Source organism: Enoplosus armatus, chromosome 2, assembly GCF_043641665.1.
Source record: "Enoplosus armatus isolate fEnoArm2 chromosome 2, fEnoArm2.hap1, whole genome shotgun sequence".
Lineage (NCBI taxonomy): Eukaryota > Metazoa > Chordata > Actinopteri > Centrarchiformes > Enoplosidae > Enoplosus > Enoplosus armatus.
This window is the reverse complement of record NC_092181.1, coordinates 15,399,573-15,419,579: the sequence shown is the minus strand read 5'-3', so window position 1 is coordinate 15,419,579 and position 20,007 is coordinate 15,399,573. Positions and strand designations below refer to the sequence as shown.

The window sequence follows — 20,007 nt, the reverse complement described above, 5'->3', positions numbered from 1 at the left end:
CAGATACCACGAGTCACAAGTCATGCTCGTAGTGTCGGCGCAAAGAAGTGTGTGTGTCTGTGTGTGATCTTATGGTGCAACCATGACAAGAGCAGCACTGGCTAAACTTCTCATCCTCGTGATCCTCGCCTTCATCATCTGCCTCCCAGAATTCTTCACATTGCACAGAGGTGGGTCATCCAAACGGCTTCAGATGGAGGTTTATCCTATGTGTGTGTGTGCGCGTGTGAGTGACTGTATGCTTGTGTGTGTTTTTCCAAATGCTTCTTTATCAGTTCACAACCTTTTGAGGCATTAAAAAGGAAGAACTTTGACTCAGCTTCCCTCAGAGTTTTGTTCAAACTTTACATCAAAAGTCACCCTTTAAAAGGAAGTAAACTTTATTTTGTTGAGTCACTTTGTCCTGTTTCTTCCTCTTCATATGATTCAAACTTTCTGAGCTAAAAATCACTCCTAAATATAGCTCCATACAACATTGACTGACAGCTGCTCTGAAAATGTTTCCTTATTGTGTTGCCTTGAAAAGCTTGTTCTCTTTTTGAGAGCATCTAGCCTAAGCCTTTGTACTCGTGCACGTGTTCGCCTTCAATGGTTTTCTCTTTGTCTGTGTCTCTCCTGTCTGTCTTTGTCTGTCAGATATAAACTGGAGGCAACAGCTTCCATTTTGAGATCTTGCTCTGATTTCTGACTTGAGAGCATTTTGCTTTTCCCCCCACAAGCCTGCTCCCGCTGAGAAATCCCTCTGAATTTTCTGTTGTTCGTTCTTTTTCTCCTTTCAGCATTGAAAGTTAGCTTCCTCTGTCTGCCCTACCGACCCTGTGAGCGGGGGAATCAGGTGAAGACAGGGGAAAATGGGAAGATTGGGGATGCTGAAATTAGGAGAAAGGACATGTGTGACCCTTCTCAGACTCCAGAACGTGAGAAGTGGGAGCAGGCCTGCACACAAGAGAAGCAAAGCGACGCGACAGATCCTGGGTCTGACTCCAGGAGAGGCGCTGAAGACCCAGAAAAGAGCTGGTTCGTGTGTGAAACAGATACGGACATGGCAGAATTACAAAGCAACATCTCATCCTCAGGTATTGCACAGTTAAAAAATAAAAATAAAAAAGCATTTGTTGTTTTTAGCCATGCTAGTGATGTGGCTCTAGGGATGTTGGTGGGTCCACCAATTTGGCCCAGGCTGAAATATCTCAACAACTATTGGATGTACTGCCATGAAATTCTATTCAGACATTCATGGTTTCCAGAGGATTAATCCCAATGACTTTAGTGAGCCCCTGATTTTCCCTCTGGCGCCACTATGAGGTTGATATTTCAGTTTTTTAATGAAATATCTCAACAACCATGGGATGGATTTCCATGTTCATGTCTCCCTCGGGATGAACTGTATTAGCTTTAAATTTGTCCAATACTTTGTTTTATGACTACATGCAAAACTGATGACATTCCCATCAGGCTGCAGATTAGATTAGCTGTAGCTAATTAACGTAACGGCTAAAGTGAAAAGTTTGTCTGTTCTCTGGCTAATGTGCTCTCTGCAGCTGATGTCTGTATTCAGCCAAAGACACATCACTCTGTGGACTGTGTGTATCCATAGTTCAACAGAGAAATTATCTTGCTCTTCACCTCATGTCAAGAAAGAACATGCCAGTAAAATATTGATTCATATCATGCCAACATGTAAATCTCAGGAGGACTTTCATTATTTGGAGTAAGAAGCTGGTGAAGCACTTCAAGCTACAGCTGTTAATTTAATGCGTCGGATGCATTTAATGAACATTTCATAAATTATGCTGCTCTTCTCATTTTTTCAGGTTGTAGCTGTAAGTTATGAACATTAATCAAGCTGCCACTGAAAACTGTTTCAGCTCTCTCAGCTGGCAAAACTTGATTCGGCATATTTGAGTTGTAACTGTTTTTGTTAAAAGATAAAGCGAATAAGATTCAATACTGGATTTGAGTTTGATAATATGCTACCGGACCCCATCCCTCATGCTAATTAGCAAATGTTAGCATGCTAACACACTAAACTTATAGTGAACATTATACCTGCTAAACATCAGCATGTTAGCATGCAGACATTAGCATTTAGCATCTATCTGTCCATCCATTCACAGCTCTAAAGGTACATTTGGAGATGTCAGTGGAGCTTCAGCTCAGAGATGCAGAGACCCTGAATCTCACCTTGTACGGCCGCGGCAATCAAAGCTCCTTACACCTCCACCCACCTGAGGGGGAGGAGGAGGAGGAAGAGGAAAAAAAGAAGGATGATGAAGGACAGAAGAAGGCATTTTACTGCTGTCTCCCTGCCCCGCCCACCTCGGAGTCAGCCAATCAAAGCCGCTGTCTCCTTTGGCTCGCCAATCAAACAGTTTTGACTGCAACAGCAAAGGAAACGCTGCCATGGAAACGGCCAGAGAAAGGTTGGTGTCAGGATGAGAGAGTAGTGCTTCTTTGTTCCCTGTTTGGTCAGTGGGTCTTCCCTTTAAGATTGCAGAGGAGAGGAGAGGAGATGAGACAAAGAAATTGGCCAATCAGTTTTCATTTGAGGTGAAATTGATTCAATCTCTTTCAAACCCGTCTTCTCTCTCAGTCCACAATGGAGCCATTTTTTTCAATAGGACAAATTTCCCTCAATTCTTCTTCTCTCGACTCCAGCCTCAGCTTTGGGACTTTGTTTCCGTCTCTCTCTCTGTACTGTATGAACCGAGAGTTACAGTTCATCTTAATCTACTGTATCTCCAAGGCGGCATTGATTTTGGCTTTCTCTCTTTCTATTCGACTTTGCAACACTCCCCCAAGCTCAAAGCCACGATAAAGTCATATTTTCCAGTGTGTGTGTTGAAAGCTGTATATCATCTCACTTTAATCTTTATGCCCAATTTCCACGAAACTTTTCCATACTCTCCCTTTCTGTTTCTTTTCTGCTCGTATTCATTGCTGTATTTTTTTACCTCCTGCTATTATTATGTCTCATGTCTCTTTGTCTGAATCTCTCTCTTCTGCTTAGATAAGAATTTATTGCTTGATGAGAAGACTTTTTTTTAGCTGAAACGATTAGTCGGTTAACTGATTAGCTGATCGACTGAAAATGAATCAAGAATTGTTAAGTTAATTCATTGTTAAAGCTAGTTATCAATCATTAATGCCAAACATTTGGTGGTTCCAGCTTCTCTAATGAGAAGATTTTCCTCCCCTTCTCTGTTTTATTTTATTGTGAATTAAATATTTTAAGGTTTGGGACTAAACTAAACATCTGACGAATTCTCAAACTCAACTTCAACGCTGGATAAATGTAATCTCTGAAGACGTATAGAAGAATATTGTTTAATCAAAGACATTGTTAACAGATTAATGGATAAAGAGCAATAATAGCTGTTATAGTTGTTAGACCTTAACTATTACTGAAGTCTGTGTCTGCTTTAATCTCTCTACTCTCCAGACGAGTGGCGGTGTGTGTTCAGGGTGCTCTGGCTGGCTCTGCTGTGTTTGGTGCTGCTGGCTGTGGTCACAACTGTGCTTGGACAAATCTACCGGGGGAGATGCAGTAAGACACATACACACACACTCACACACACATGTTGACTTAGGTCACTATTGGGGACATTACAAAGACTTACATTCATTTCCTGGAGACTTACCCTAACCCTAACATTAACCACTGACCCAAAAGTCAAGTGGAGATACGGCCGTCCCCAGTTAACTGTTCTTCAGTCTGAAATATGTCTTCGAAAGTAGGCCAAGTCAGAAAAACGAGTACTCATGCTCACTGGCTTAGTTTGATGTTTTGAAGTTGAGGCTAAAATGTTTCTTATTTCCGTCAGAAAAGACCAAAGTGCACGCTGCTGGTTACGACTTCACTGGCCAGCAGTTGAACGGTAAATCTTAATTTGTGTCCTCTGAATTTTTGTGTGTTCTGAATTTTCATTTTTTAAGTACAACTTTCTGCTCTATTTCACATTTTCCCTTATTTCCCTTTTTAACAGTGTGTGCAGACACCTTATAAACCCACATACACACTTCTCTCCCTCTCTCTCTCAATGCCTGTGGTCAAGAGTTCATCTCACAGTTAACGTGACATGTTGTAACATTCAATTCAAAACACTTTGAATTAAGCAAGTTTTGAAACACAAATACATAAAAACAATCCAATTCATTCACACACATGAAAACAATCTAAAAGTACACGCTATTGTGATGTAAGAAAAGAGTTAAAATACACAAGGTTTGATGGCATTGCTCAATCCATAGCTGGCCAATAACATCCAACATCCCTATGCCAAAAGGTTCCTTCTCTTTGTTTTTAAACACAGGAAATCTACAGCACAATCCTGGTGGCTTTAGCTTAAAGCCAAGATGAACATGAAAAATGCCTTTTTAACCATTTTAGATCACATCCCCGGTCATACTGAGAACCTATTTAACAATATATGCCAAAAACAAAATACAAAAAATATGTTTCTTGCTTACATAAACTTGAACCAACCAATTTCAACCAATAATATCATGACATCATTTAATCTTCCAACTTTTAGCCACACAGAGCTAAGATTCCTTAGTTAGCTAGCAAGCAACAGCATGGCATGACACACCCACTGTTCAATGTTCAAATTAAATTCCTCCAGACATTACATCCCGCCTGCCTGTCCTGTTTCACTCGGAAATATACGTCATATACGTCTATATGGAAGCTAGATACCCACAAAATGCCGTTTTCACCATGTGTCACTGAATCAGAGCTCTGATCTAAAAATCTGCCAAGTTTTCATCATATTGCTGAGACCCCAAAAGATAATTACATAAATAAACTGGATTGAATGGTTGTGTCATCAGAGCCCTCTTTAAAAACCACATCTATGAGTCTGTCATTTCTCAGAATTACGATATGTTTTCTCCAAACCAGACAGATATTATTTTTCAGGAGTGGGCAGAACACCTCTTTATAAAATGAGTAACAATAAATATGTCTGATGTGTGTTTTTAATTATCTTTCAACTAGATGGTGAGAAGCACACAGAAATCATCATTCCCAAAGGTAACTTGACATTAGCCAATTACACAATAATGCTCCATAAATGCCACAAAAAGGGTCTAACATCCTTGTTTTTGATATGATTTTTAAATGTTGTACATTGAGTGTTATGAGATTCTGATGACCTCTTCTTGTCCAATAGGAATGATCCTTCACTCATATGTGTCCCGGCCTTGGACAGGTCAGTTCCTAACTGCGTACACGCGGTTTGGATGAAAGTAATTTGATCAATCTGTTTTTTTCAGTCCTTTGATAACTTTTTTTTCCTAATGGACAGGACTGTCAACCATTCAAGAAGTTGACACTCAAGGTAGAGAATCACACACACACACACACACACACACACACACACACACACACACTAACAAAGTCAGAGAAATTAGTAAAGTCACATACAATCCTTTCTGTGACTTTGTGAGTTAATAGTCTTCAACATTTTTCAGATCATATAGCAACTCTGCTGGACGGAAATGTTGACCACTGCTTTACAGGTAAACCCACTATTAGATCAGTAAGTAGAAGTGATAATACCACTGTGAAGAAGGACAAGTAAAAATCATTTATTAAAAACTGTAAGTAAAAGTACAAAAGTATTGATATCAGTTATACCAAAAGTAAAAGTACTCATTGTGCAGAATGACCCATTTCAGAATAATGTGTATTATATAATTGATGCATTTATATGTTCATCACCTTAATGTAGAAGCTGGTAAAGGTGGAGCTAACTTTAACCACTTAATATACTTCATCGACTGGGTTGCTTGTGAATCAATATAGTTTAATCTCAATCTATGATATTAAATCATAATCTATTTGTTGATCATATTTAGTATCAATAATCTGAATCTGCATAGTAACAGGTAACTGAAATGATCAAATAAATGTAGCGAAAGAGTGAAAAGTACAATATTTGTCTCTGAATTCAGTGTTTCCCCTAGGGTGGAGTTGTAGCAGCGAAGGGGAAGCATAATGTTTTCATGTACATGCAGGGAGGTTTCTACGTGCATGTGCACATACATACAGTATACTGAGCATCGTCTCTCTTTCTTCTTTCAGCCATTCTTTGATTTGACGTGTCATTTGACAAACAAGATACTGGTTTCCAAGCTATTGGCTAGCTGTCATTCAATTATTCATTAACTGTCCTATTTATCAGAATTAACCTGCATCGTCACACTGTTATATCATCAAACAGTGTTCATTTACTGTCAATGTTAAAATAACAGTTACGACGTTTCCTTATATGTGACGTTAATGTCTCGTGAGGGACTCCTGTCGTAAACGCTGCATACATATAGGGGAAACACTGAGAATCATAGTGGGTAAGTATAAAGTAGCAGGAAAGGCAATTACTCAAGTAAAGTACAAGTACTCAAAACTGTACTTAAGAACAGTACTTGAGTAAATGTACTTTGTTACTTTCCACCATTGATACTTCCCATACAGTACTTCCATCCTCACTTTTAGATGATACTGTATCTGGTCCTTGTTTTACTGTAAATTATACTTATTTCTGTGTTTATAAGATAATCAGCACAGTTAAAGCTTGAATGGATTTACTGTAACAGGCAATCAGATGTACATCTGAGAGTTAAGATCACCCCACCCTGATGCTTTCCGCTGTCATCTAACTCCAGTCTGTATCTTGTCTATATTTAGCAAATCTGCATCATCGTGGCCATCCCTCCACCTCCTCCGTCACAGAGGAGCAGGCCTGGTGACAGAGGAGCAGCCAGAGGAGCACAGAAATGGACTTAATGTGCACTGGAGAAAAACAAAAAATAAAAACATCTGAGACAGGAGAAGAACTTTTTGAATGTTTTATTTTCAACATCTCATCCTCAAACAGTCACAGGGCACTTTATCAGAAGGAAATCTTAATATATTAGTAAACTGTCCAAACCTAAATAAATGACTTGGCCCCCAAACATTTTTCAAGTTGCATTACAAATGATTTTGTATTCTACGGCAGAAGCACGGCTGATGAACGGCCTCGCCCCGTCTGGCTATAGCTGAAAGGAGACAAAGCATTACAACAGCGCTGACTAACATATTCTTTGCTTAATATCTTTCTTGCCTGCATCAATGATGCATCTCTAAAAGGGAAGAAGCCGAAGTAAAGATGGGAAAGAGAGTACTTTATCTCTTCCACAGGTCTATATGACTGTGGGCTGGAAGCTAAGAGCCAATCTAACCCTGGATATTAAAAAACATGCACTGTGAGCACCTTGGCACTGCTGCTGGAACTTCACAGGTGGTCGAAGAAGAGAGAGAGAGGGGGGGGGGGGGGGGTGAAGCGCAAGAAGTGTATAAATATAGACCTGGAAAAACAGCAATAAAAGCTTTTATTCCGGAGGGCAAGACTGAATTAAAAACACCTACATGTTTCAGCTAATGACTTCTTCAAGGTGTTCAGATTAGAATCAGACAGAGGACGTCATTTGATTTTTAAAGAAATAGTTCAACATTTTAGGAAACACTGTCATTTTCTTTCTTGCCTAGAGTTAGATGAGAATATTGATAGCACTCTTATGCTCAGACATAAAAGCTTAGGCTCCATGCACAGGTAACAAAATCCACCTAACAGCACCTCTAAAGCTCACTGATCAATCTTGCTTGTGAAAGCACTGTCTGCAACCTGCTCAGCATCAAACTGCAGACAGACACAGCGACCAGCTGGTGAACACAGTGGAGCATTTAGCAGCTAAAGTTCCCCTCGGGAGTTGGTAGAGAGCAAAAACAGAGCTCAAAGAGAGTGAATGTTGGACTTACATTTGCCAGGTGGCCAGAAACACGACTCCAAATGAATGATGTTGCTCCGTAGGTTAGCTGCTGGATGCATACAATAAGCAGCAAGTTCCCCATGGCTCTTTTTTTCTTTTTCTCAGCTGAACCCAGGGGGGATTCTTACAAACGTCCACTTGGACTCATGGATGAACTGAACTCAAAGGTCAAGGTCACTGTAACCCCACAAAACAAGTTTTTTTGGCCATAACTCAAGAATTGACGACTATATTTCACACTTGGTCGGACACTGAATAGGTGGCAGTTTTGACTTAAAGGTCATTGTGACCTCAAAATATTTGGGGTTTTTTCATAATCTAAGAATGAATTGGGCAATTCCAGATTTCACACATGTTGACTGGGACGACACAATGGTTAAACAATAACTAGCACAGTACAGGCTTTCCTCCAACTCGTCCATTCTGCCTTTCACTTCCAGCCTCATTCTGAATTTTGAGCGTCATCAGAATCACGTGACTGCAGACAAGTTTTTGGAGCGTGGCGAGCTAATTGTGATCCTGTGAGTGAGTTTCACCTCCAGCTCATAGAGAGGCTTTGCATCTTAAAATGCCAGGACAAAACAAAAGAACCACATTTTGTGTGGCTATAATCCAGAACCATGTGTACCTGCTTAGCCAATACATCTATGATAATCCTTCATTAGTCAGTTCAACAATGTATATTCACTGGAATGTGTATCATCAATATAGGGGTAACTTCCATTTAGCCAAAAAGTACATTTTATACCTTTTTATTCAATTCCTCCCAAGTATTCACTACATATATATTATATGAGTCTGAACAAACATAAATGTAAACTGCAACTTGACTGGTTGGTGGAGGCAGACAACCGCGGGGCAACTAGCAGAGCCAGGCTAACTGTTTCCCCCTGTTTTTAGTCTTTGTGCTAAGCTAAGCTAAGCAGCTGCTCGCTGCAACTTCATATTTATCACACAGTTAAAAGAGTGGTATCAATCTTCTCATCCAACTCTCTGCATGAAAGCAATTTAGAAAGTTTCTGAAAATGTCTAACTATACTTAACTATAACAAAGTGTAGCAGGACAATAAAAGATAATTAGAGATTAATTCACCTACATTACATCTTCAAAACAAGAAGGGAGAAGAACTAAATATTATAATTTAAAATATGAAGATCAGATTTTCCTTTTGAATCAAACTGAATAAGAGTGAAATATAAGGTAGTGTCGCTTCACATAATTTAACATAAAAAAACAAAACAAGCACAAAGTGTTATATATAATCACTAATACTGGCATTTTGTTTCAAACCAGATTAAAACTTTTCAGCAAAACAGACACTTCACTAGTGTTAGTTGGTACCCTTTGAAATAACAATGGACCATAAGGAGTGCAAAGAAAGCTTAATATACATGAATGTAGAGTCCCTTCAAAACATTCAGTTATTTTCTATTTTTGGTTCAGCTTTTGGAGACGACAGAGAAACATCTTTGTTTGTCAGATAGAATGAGTCACAGCTGAGCTTGAATCAGCTCTGAACACCATTTGGTTCCTCAAAGCAAAATATCAACTGCTAAACTGAGTCAAAATAACATTCAGAGATATGACGTGGAGGAGACGCACACATACAACCTGCACATGGGTCATTTCCACATGTACATGTTTGTTAAATTGTTATCTTCAAGATTATATTATGTATATATAAAACATATTCTGCCTGTTGCTATGGCACTTAATGTAGATTTAAGCACTTAATGTGGAATAATCTATTCTCTATACTTTACTGTACAACAATAGATACATTAAGACAAGCAGGTGAGCAGGTAGCGTGTGTGTGTGTGTGTGTGTGTGTGTGTGTGTGTGTGTGTGTTAGTGCTGTGTCTGTGCTGCTGGGTCTGTGGTGGACCGACAGTGCTGGCTCTGGATGTGGGAGATCTGCAGGACAGGCAGCAGCAGCTGAAATGCATTCTGGATGTAGTTGGTACTGTTGGAGCCCTGCAGACAGGAGACCAACAGTCTTCAGAACAACAAGAAAAACTCGGCTGCTACTTTTATCCCTGTCATCTGGACTCAGTGCACGCGGTCAATGGATGGTCAATGTCCATGCATGAAGTATAGTGGCGGGTCTGGTCAATGGCCCCCAAGCAAGTATTAAACAAAAAGTATAAAGTATAAGAAAATACTAAAAACAAAACATAAAACTTAATATCTAAAATAAAATATTGTGGCAGTTTTAATGTTAAATGCACTTGGAATAAAGTGTATTTTAAGTGTATTCCCAGTGTTCAAAATCTATTTTGAATCTTTTTCTCTATCTCTCTTTAAACATCTTGTGCACATCTCACCTCGTTCCCCATTAACAAATTAAACACGATCAATTATTGCATCAGTGGCAATCATTATTAACGCATTTCTAGTCATCGTCGGGCTGAGACTGCCACGCCGTTAATGTCATTCACCGTTAAAATCTGTGCTTCTCACCTCTAGCAGCACACTATCTACCAGTGGATTCAACTCCTCTGCTTTCCTCCGGCCCTGAGAGAGAGAAAGTGAGAAACAGGAAGTGGCAGTGAGCAAAGATGTAAGATCAATCATAAGACAAAATATTAAGAATAAGGCTGGTGATATTTGAGATTTTCTTCATTGTCGACAAATTCCAGGAGAAAAAAAACCCGGCAGCGTATTACTCTGTGCCATAGACCTCCATTATGTTCCGAAAACTATTCAAAACACATAAATGAGCCGCACCATTTCACTGTGTGACATTTCCTTTCATTACCATGGAAGAGTATGCTGTCGCTACTTCACCAGCCAGCCAACAAGGTACTCCAGTAACAAAGGATGAAATGTGAAAAACAACTTGTCAACACTCGACTCACTGGAAGACACTATTTTTATTTAACCAATGTGTCTCACAACCTTCATAGGGGTGTGATACAGAGAGGGTAAAAATACAGCTTATATATACGTACTTCACATGGAGGCTGTATCTACGCTGTGTAAATAGATGGCCGGCCTCTAAAGGATGCGGCAACTTCAAAATGTTATTATTTAATTAATCGTTTATTTTGAGTCAATCCCACATACACAGTCAGTAGAGCATGAAATGTGTATTAATCTGCAGCTGAAAATAGTCCCAAACAAATGCTCTATTTAGTCCTGATTGAGTGACGTTTAAAAACTACAGTGCCCAGCTGTTTTATTACAGAGCCCTTTTTTTTTTTAAATGCAACCTTTTATTTGTGAGCCATTTTGTATCTTCAGTAGGACCCAATGGGTTTGGAGGCTGAGACCGGGCGGGGAAGTCAGAAAGTACTGAGAGACGGATTAACACATGGTTGGTTTTGTACTTTTTTGTATGGGATTTGTTGACAATAAGAAAAAATAGAATAACACCAGCCTTATCCTTTAACCCTCCCACTATTCACACATATAAACACAAACACACACACACAATCCCTCTCACCTACCCCAACAAGAAGCAGAGTATCAGAGAACTTCCTGGCCAAACACTCCACCTCCTTACACATGGCACATGTCAACCTGGAATAAAGATGTAGGTTTTAGCAAATCTCACTCCTCTCTCTCTCTCACACGCACACGCACACACACACACACACACACACACACACACACACACACACACACACACACACACACACACACCTGGTGAGGATGTGTGCCTGGTCTCTGGCTGGTTTCTCCAGCTCCTGGCCGTGGAGGATGAGCTCTGCCACCTTGTGGAGCTGCTCGATACTGCGAGCAGTCACTTCAGCCAGACTGCCGACTGATGACAGGTAGACAGCCTGGAGAGGGAGGGGTGAACACACACACACACACACACACACACACACACACACACACACACAGAATAACTGTATCAAATCAAACCAGCCTGTGACAGCTGGAGGAGAGGGAGGCTGAATTAAAAAAATAAAGAAAAAGACTTTGAGTCACATGATGTTTTTGAGTTGACCTCACCTCTACAGATCGAGGGTCTTTCTCTTTCTCCTTCTTTTCCTCCTCTCCTCCCTTCACCTCCTCCCCCCCGCTCTTCTTCTCCCCCTGCTCCTCTCCATCCTTGATCTCCTCCTCCTTTTGGTTCTCTCCAGGTGAGGCCTCTCTTTCCAGCAGGTCCTGCGTTTCCCTGCCAACCGTCTCCGTAGTGACAGGCTGTTCCACCTCGCTCACCCAATCATGGGCCCTCATCCGAGCCTGGAGATGCATAATTACCACCCATCAGCTCTGCATGGTGAGAGGTCGCCATCCTGATGTATGCTAATCGGATGCGTATACACGATTATATGCTAATGTGGGTTCTATATATGTGAATTAGAATATGCAGAAGGACTTCAAAGGTGGTAACTTCTATATTACTTCTAAGACTGCAGCGGGAGAGAGTGGATGTAAAAAACTATGTATGTGTGTGTATGTGTGTGTGTGTGTGTGTGTGTGTGTGGACCAAATATCTACTCGGGGAGAAAACTGAGGACATTTTGCAGGTACTCACTTTTGTGAAGGGTTTCAACTTAAAGTTAGAGTTAAGTTTATTTTGAGGGTTAAAGGGAAATGATGTGCTCTGAGAGGCTTTAAGTGTTTGTTACTACGTTTGTCTGATGATCAATGTATTTCAGGAGTTACTTTTTAATGAAAGGTTGTAATTCACTTTATTGGGGGCATAACTGCATTGTGTCAGTGGACTTGTACTTCTTCCACATCTGCTTCTACTTAACTTCTACTTTACTTCTTCTACTCACTGATTTTCTACATTTCCCACAATTCACGTTGTTCTGCTGATCAACGGTTGGTGGCAGTAACGTGCCACGTAATGTAATGTATTATTATTTAAATATGGAAAGGACAATAGCTATAGAAAAAAACAAACTCACTCAATTTGAGAGCCAGATGGGGAGCAGTATTAGAATCTAAAATCTAAAATCTAAAATCTAAAATCCTTCCCTTTAACGAGACAATAACGCCAGAATCCACAAGAAATATTGAGGACAGAGTCTTTGTGCTGGGTGTTCTCAATAAAGATGAACTGAATATGAAGACTTGTTAGTAAGTAAACCAAGAAAGTATCAACACAATGTCCTCGTCTGTTTTGGTAAATACGTGCTTTTTTGTTGGTGGTGGTCATTGTTAAGATCGTGTGTTTGGTTTGCTTCATGTGAAGTGTGTATGTGGGTCGATATATGTGTAAATAAATTCATACAAAAAAAATTGCGAAAAAAAAGTGCCAACAAAGGCGGTAGAGAAGAAGACTGCTAGCAATCTCTATTTATAATCATTTTAAAAAATCAGCTTTGCAAATGCTTTATGAGGAAGGAAATGCTCTCAACATATTTGTCAGGCCTAGAGGATGAGAAACACTTAATGTAAACATAATTTTTGTTTGTTTACACTTAATTTGTGTAACCCAAACTAATGAAGCCTCATTTTAGCTTAATCTGAAGACTGAACTGAACGAGGACTATGATGTTGGACACTATGAAGGGACTTGATCACAGTGACCAATATATCTTTAAATGTACATAATGTAGTAAGATAGACTTAAAAAAATCTTCTGATGAGGCTGCTGCGTAGGGGTGGGCTAGGATTAGGAAATTAAAAATGTCTTTATAATCATTGTGTGCATATATATGTATGTATGTGTGTGTGTGTGTGTGTGTGTGTGTGTGTGTGTGTGTGTGTGTGTGTGTGTGTGCGCATGTGCGACTCACCTTGTTGAGTTTGTCTGGCGTGGCAGCGACATGAAGCTCAAACAGCAGCTCAGTGAGGATGCTCACAAACTCCTCGCCGTCAGCCGCTGCCAGAAATACACACACACACACACACACACACACACACACACACACACACACACACACACACACACACACACACACACACAGGTCATGGAAGTATACATCAGTTTTCACAGCATATGTTAAAACATCAGATGCATAAACTGTAAACTGAGAGCAGATTAGTACCACGTGCAATGATTTTCCCCCCCATGCTGAGATCATAAGGATAATGTTCTTGTTAGCCGTCAGCTAACAGCACAACAGAGATTTGGTGCACTTCTGAGTCTTGTTTTCGTGCTGAATTAATTCAAACTCCTGGATATAAATTACAATCACAGCTTAAAGTGCACAGCACGCATGCAGATTTAATGTCTTGATCTGATAGATTGTTTCTGTTGGTTTTGTTTTGTATCTGTGACATGATGGGAATGTGTCAGAGGCCCCTGAACACCAACACCTGGATCAGGCGCCGTGTTGAAAACCTGGAGGTAAAGGGACTCCAGCCTGCTTTGAACTCTGCATTGCTGTGACATCGCCTGAGGGCACCTGTCGCACAGCATACGTTTACATAAAAATGTAAAGCGACAAGTGGCTGGTGAGATGTGATAAAAAACAAAAACTTGGCATCACATGGCATCCCCTCGACACTGAATTTCACTTTGGTAGAACATTTTCTACTTCGTAAGCAGAGACAACGGAACAAAATGCCTCAAACACTGGTTCCCATGAGGTTCCAAGGTTTTACAGGCTTTTGCAAATAGGAAAAATAATGTGTGTATCTTTTGAGACACTGAATCAGATAATGAGGAAAATGTTAAGAGAGACTGTCTGTGCTTTGAGCATTTTAAACCTCTGTGTTGACGCTCTCTCAGAAACCGAATCCCTGCTGGCTAGCCGCTCTGTTCCTGACCCTGACCTTTGACCTCCGTGTGGATGAGGACAGTCGACAAGAGATTTCACTCACAGGGATCAATACAAATCACCACATAATGTCACAGACTGACAGTGACATGTTTGAGACTAAAAAAGAATTGTTAGTTCAGATGGAGACGTCGGGGATAAACAGGACTGTTGCGGCGCAGTTACTGCAATTTCCAGTATCAGTGATCATGTTGCCAGTCATGTCAGTTACCCATGACGGTGATTCGCTTAAGCTAAAGGACAAATATTATTAGGAGGGAGAGAAAGGTCAGAAAAGGGGGAAGAATTTATATTTTATTTTCACAGGCTCACTCATTCAGTGGCAGTAATAATTAATTTAGCAGCTCTGTATTCAAACAGAGAGTGGCTAGAATATTTACCATTTCATCATGTTTGCTATAAATCTATCACTTTGACATGTTGGGGCGAGGGTATTGCAGAAGCTAACAGCACGACTAACTGTTTCCTTGTGTCTTGGTGTTTGCTACAACCTCCAGAAACCTGTGAACTGTTCATCTTAATGAATTGTCAGCGAAGCCAGGCAGCACCTAGTCATCTTCTTCCTGTGAGACGTTACAGTATCATCCTGTATCAGTAGTTGTGACAGTAATACAGATGTGTATCACGATCACAAGGTGCAAAGAGGATGATGTGAATTTTGGAAGCATTAATTTAGTACTGCACTACTTTACATTTGGGGGACTTCTGAGAGACACATTAAAAAGAAGAATGGTAAAAATCGATTTAGTCTCTAGTAGGGGTCAAGCTCCAAAAATGCTGGATCCTACACCCATAATGCAACTTACAGCTCACTCCGATCACAGCTGAAGTAGCATGTGATTGTAACATTACTTGGACAGAAAACAAATAAAAAGTAATAATGAGTCTTCACTGTGATGGATGGTGCTATTTTGTTGCAAGTTACATTTGATAATGGGCTGGCAGCCAGAGAATATATTCAAAACCTCTTCTGGTCCCTAACAATAATATTATGTATATGCAGTTTAGCGTTAAATGGTTAATAAATGCAAAATGACACATTAAAATTACACACTGAATTAAAAGACTGAGTGCAAAATTCAACCAAAGTGAATGAGATCTGATCTTGAACTGATCTAATGTCACCTCCACCAGAGTTCAAACTGGAATACGGCTCACTGATCCTGGGTCAGTGCTCAGGGACCACTTCTACCTCCAGCAGGTCTGGCGGTGGGTTTGGGTCACTCACATAGGGGGGTAGAACAGTGTAATTGGGAACTTAGATCACCGTTATCCTTCGTCTGGCCTCCTTCTTCTTTCTCCTCTTCCTCTCCTCCCTCCTCTCCCTCTCGCTTGATGAAGATGTCCTTAATGAAAATCAGCTCCCTCTTCACCTCCTCCTGCTCCTCTTCTTCCAGGGAGGAGAGGAAGGCTTGGACCTACGAGCAGATATATATGACTTTATGAACACCGTTCTAAAAAACACTGTGTTTCTGAAAAGTACTCCTCACACTTGTTCCTCACCTTGGCCTCGCTCTCGTTGGACAGGATCTCCAGGGCCTCGAGGTGTGACAGGCCCTGGTAGTCGTCAAACAGAATACCGTAATGAGCTGTGGGCGCACTGATTGGCTGGTTGCCCAGGCGTGCCCGCTCTTTCTCTTTGGCTTCCTTCAACATCTGTAAAAAGCACAGTAAAACCTTGATGTAACACTGCAGAGCTGTCATTTTAGAGAAATGACAGAATGTGGATTTCCTCTGAAAATCACCAAATTATTCCTTCCACGCAGACACACAATGCACAGGTTTTACATTATTTATCTGAGAGAAGGAGACACATTGGTTTTCTGTGAGTGTCTGCATGTATGTGTGTGTGTGTGTGTGTGTGTGTGTGTGTGTGTGTGTGTGTGTGTGTGTTTGCGTGCCTGACTCAGTGATACTGTCTTCTGCATCAGGGTCTTGGTCTTTTTGAAGCCTGGGTCACTCTCAGCGAGAACAGTCATGGTCTTCTTTCCAATAAACTCCAAGGCATCCAAACCTCCACTGATCACTGACTTACCCTTGGAGAGAGAGAGAGAGAGAGAGAGAGAGAGAGAGAGAGAGAGAGAGAGAGAGAGAGAGAGACAGACAGACAGACAGACAGACAGAAAAGGGCAAATTACCAGAACGACCAAGGAACATTTAAAGATGTTGATGAAAAAATTTGATGAAAGTTGAATGATGAAAGACTTTTTTTTTTTTTAAATCAAAGTAAATGAACATGATACGAACTTACTAAGTTAAAATTATTAGATACTGAGGCAAAATTATGTCATGACAAAAAAACTTGGCAAGAAATTCTACATGTCATAATTTAGATTTATGAGATGCAATCTCAAAATGTTAGACTTACTATCTGATCATCTTAATGACCAAAGTAACTATTCTGCCTTTACCAGTAAGTTTCAGTTAAATATGCTGTTGCTAGTAGCAACCCCTGCTGTCCCAGTTCCATAGCAGAAATAGCAATATTGGCGAGCATCTTTTATGTACCCCCCATGCAAATTATGGAGGTCCATTCTTTTAAAAATGAAAGACAGCAAATGAAAAATAATAACATAGAAGTCAAAGTCAAAATGATTACACACCAAGACAAAATGATGTAACTGTAAGTCACAATTGCGATTGTAAGTCAAGATTTTGGCTTTCTCAGTAAAAATACTTTTCAAGTTTTGAGAAACTATTTTAGAATTTTGACTTGCAGCCTCATAATTTTTAGTTACCATAGTAACTTATCATTCTGCCAACAGCGGTTGGTTTCGTTGAACATTCTGTTGCTAGTAGCAACCGCTAGTTGCAGTTTAACTGACATTGTTACATCAACTGTTTTATCAGATCTGTGGCCAAGACGGGCATCTTTTATCTACTCCCCATGCAAACTATGGAGGTCCAGACTCACCTGGACATTTTTCTAGGACTTTTTGCTGTTTTCAAACACTATCTTCAACCTTTATTGTAAGCGTGTTTGTAAGCGGCAGAAGAAGGCCAAGAAAAGAGGCAGCATACATGTTAGTAAGCCAGTAACAGTAAATGAATCAGTAAAACATACACAGTGGTACGTAACACAACTGTGGATCGTGCCTCACTGGCAGGTTTTTGTCACATGATTTTGTAACTTGGTGAGGTGGACAGTTTTTCTGTGTGTGTGTGTGTGTGTGTGTGTGTGTGTGTGTGTTCACTCACTGTGTTCTGCACAGCGTGTGTGATCGTGGAGAAGACGCCCCTGCCAGGAGCTGCAGCACTTGCAGAAGACTCCCCGGAGCTGGACAGGTCAGTCTCTCCACTTTCACCTCCTCCCTCCCTCTTCTCCTCTGCTCCCTCCTCCTCCTCCTCCTCCTCCTCTTCTCGTGCCTCCTCTCCTACTGAGGTCTTGTGGAGACGCAGAGCCTCCCCTGCCTTCGTCTTAACTGTGGTCAGGCTCTGACCTGCACACAGAAACATGCAGTGTGTAGAGTGGTAAGGACAAGAAAAAACATGGATGGATGAGGAAATACGAAATGGTGACAGGAAATAACAACGTACCCACTGTGGAGGTGGCACTGCTCAGAAGAGATTTTCCCCATGAACTCCAACCTCCCCAACCTTTTTCTTTCTCCTGAAGTGACACACACAGTAATGGTTAGAAACATTACTTTTGTCTGCATTATTTTCAAACTACGACAGCTATAGCAGTATCTGCTGACCCAGACAAAGCTACTAGCCTCCAATGCCTCAATTATTTTCGTTATTGACCCTAATCCTTTTATACAATGTCAGAAAATAGGGACAAATGATTATCACACTTCGAAGCCAGAGGTGACAGGTGTTCCTTGTCGAAAATGTTTATATGTTCATCACAACGCAACTGCAACTAAAGAAACTACAAACCTCCACATCCTCCTCTGTAGCCTCTGCGTCTGGCTCCAGGCTCACCGGTTGGTCACATTCGATCACCTGACCCTCAACAATGGGCTCCTGTTGGTCAGTCGAACCCTCTGAAGCCTTGGTGGTGGTGGTGGTGGTGGTGGGGTCCTCTGTGGTCGTCTCCTCGGTGGACTGTGGGTGGACGAAACTCTCTGGGATCAAAGGAGGCTGCGGAGCGGCTGAGGGCGGTGCAAAGGCTGCTGGGACATCCTGACAGGAGCCAGGGTCAGTGTGAGAGGGGTGGGTGGGTGGAGGGGTGATGTCAGCAGAGGGGTCTGCATCAGAGGGGGCAGCCTGGGACATTGTGATCTGGAAGTGAGCGGATCTTTGATTTTAGTGGTTTTAGTTGAGAAAGTGATGATCTGTGCTTCTTTAGACCTCATTTGTTTTGATTAATATACCCATAAAGTGCCTGTCATCATTTCCCCAGCCTGAGGTGATGTGTTCAAGTGTCTTGTTTTGTTGGAGTATCCAAAGATTTTCTGTTTTTCCACATTTTTTTCCATATGCAAAGCTTTTGATACAAAGAGCCAAAGTGACAAGCTAAAATTCTTAACTTTTAAACACAAAATGCCGCTCAGACACAAAGCTCAAGAAACACAGATCACTAAATCAATTCAGTGTGTTTGCAAACATTTCTCCTTATTTTAACAGCCAGGGGACCACCACTGCCATGCATTTCTTTCCTTCTCTTTACTTTTAAAATGTTGTATTTACTTGGTTTCTGTGTAAAACATGGTTTTAATATTTCATGCACTCCAGCATTACAGAGAGCTTAATGTGTTTCCAATGATTAAACTCACAAGAGAGTGAAATATATAATATTTGATGTCTTGAATAAAAACAGAAAAAGTACACTGATCATTATTCAGCATTATTTTGCCTTCTATGAATCACAGACTTTCTGACTCTACAGTACATTATTTATATTTACAGTAATACAGCACACTCAGTGAATAAATTGAAAGTCTTCTAAAGGAAGTCTTGCATCATTTCTGTATAAACTGCTATACATTTCTTGCCATCGTTGCTATTTGTATAATCTCTGAGGAAATAATTAAATAATGACTTTACACATATTTTTGCATGCTATGTTAACTGTTGAGACCAAAATTAGGAGTATACAATTAGTGAAAACTGAGCCAAATCAATCACTGTGATCGGTTCAACATCACCATCTAGTGGTCAGTTGCTGTACAAGCATCCACCTGATTACTGTCATCCATATATTTTCAGTCACTGTTAACTTTGTTAAAGACTGTTTCCTGGCAGCAAAATGTCATTTAGCACAACGTTATCTCTGACAAACTGCATGCACAATATGGTATATAAAGCCATTTTACAATACAAATATACATTTGTCCAGAAAAAAAAGACTAGAGCCTGCAAAACAAAGCACAAGTATTTAGTATTTAAGTGACAATATTTTCTTCTGATCTGGAGTAATGACAATTTAAATGAAGTGCTTAACCCATAAACTGTCAAGACAGCATGCAGAGATCAAATTGCAGCCTTTATCTAATCACTCAAAATGGTTAACTCACAACAATCATTACAAAACATCAATATGAGTCTTCTCCACGT

General features: G+C 40.5%; 2 protein-coding genes across 2 annotated transcripts; one reads left to right on the top strand and one right to left on the bottom strand.

Annotated features, from left to right (window-relative positions):
- The first annotated feature begins 1,030 nt into the window (after positions 1-1,030).
- On the top strand, positions 1,031-6,895 carry LOC139298727 (uncharacterized). Its single transcript, XM_070921461.1, has 9 exons — positions 1,031-1,076; positions 2,118-2,423; positions 3,443-3,547; positions 3,825-3,878; positions 5,000-5,035; positions 5,175-5,213; positions 5,310-5,342; positions 5,476-5,523; positions 6,692-6,895. Exons 1-9 carry the CDS (start codon positions 1,043-1,045, stop codon positions 6,751-6,753), a joined length of 717 nt encoding a protein of 238 aa, XP_070777562.1. The 5' UTR covers positions 1,031-1,042; the 3' UTR covers positions 6,754-6,895.
- Positions 6,896-9,110: 2,215 nt separating this feature from the next.
- Positions 9,111-18,854, bottom strand: fam114a1 (family with sequence similarity 114 member A1). The gene is made up of 14 exons (XM_070912423.1): positions 18,825-18,854; positions 18,388-18,732; positions 18,043-18,115; positions 17,704-17,945; positions 16,407-16,541; positions 16,009-16,161; positions 15,773-15,923; positions 13,519-13,604; positions 11,951-12,010; positions 11,777-11,881; positions 11,462-11,601; positions 11,266-11,338; positions 10,277-10,330; positions 9,111-9,790 (listed from the first exon to the last, which is right to left on the bottom strand). The coding sequence occupies exons 1-14, from the start codon at positions 18,843-18,845 to the stop codon at positions 9,665-9,667; spliced, it is 1,764 nt and encodes a 587-aa protein (XP_070768524.1). The 5' UTR covers positions 18,846-18,854; the 3' UTR covers positions 9,111-9,664.
- Between the last annotated feature and the right edge of the window lie 1,153 nt (positions 18,855-20,007).

Coding starts and splice junctions, on each gene's coding strand:
- LOC139298727 (XM_070921461.1), top strand. CDS start 1,043: ATGGCAGAATTACAAAGCAACATCTCATCCTCAG. Junction 2,424..3,442: donor ATGGAAACGGCCAGAGAAAG/GTTGGTGTCAGG, acceptor TCTACTCTCCAG/ACGAGTGGCGGTGTGTGTTC. Junction 5,343..5,475: donor TCAAGAAGTTGACACTCAAG/GTAGAGAATCAC, acceptor AACATTTTTCAG/ATCATATAGCAACTCTGCTG.
- fam114a1 (XM_070912423.1), bottom strand. CDS start 18,845: ATGATGACAGGCACTTTATGG. Junction 18,733..18,824: donor TGATGACAGGCACTTTATGG/GTATATTAATCA, acceptor GCTCACTTCCAG/ATCACAATGTCCCAGGCTGC. Junction 17,946..18,042: donor CAGTGCCACCTCCACAGTGG/GTACGTTGTTAT, acceptor TTCTGTGTGCAG/GTCAGAGCCTGACCACAGTT.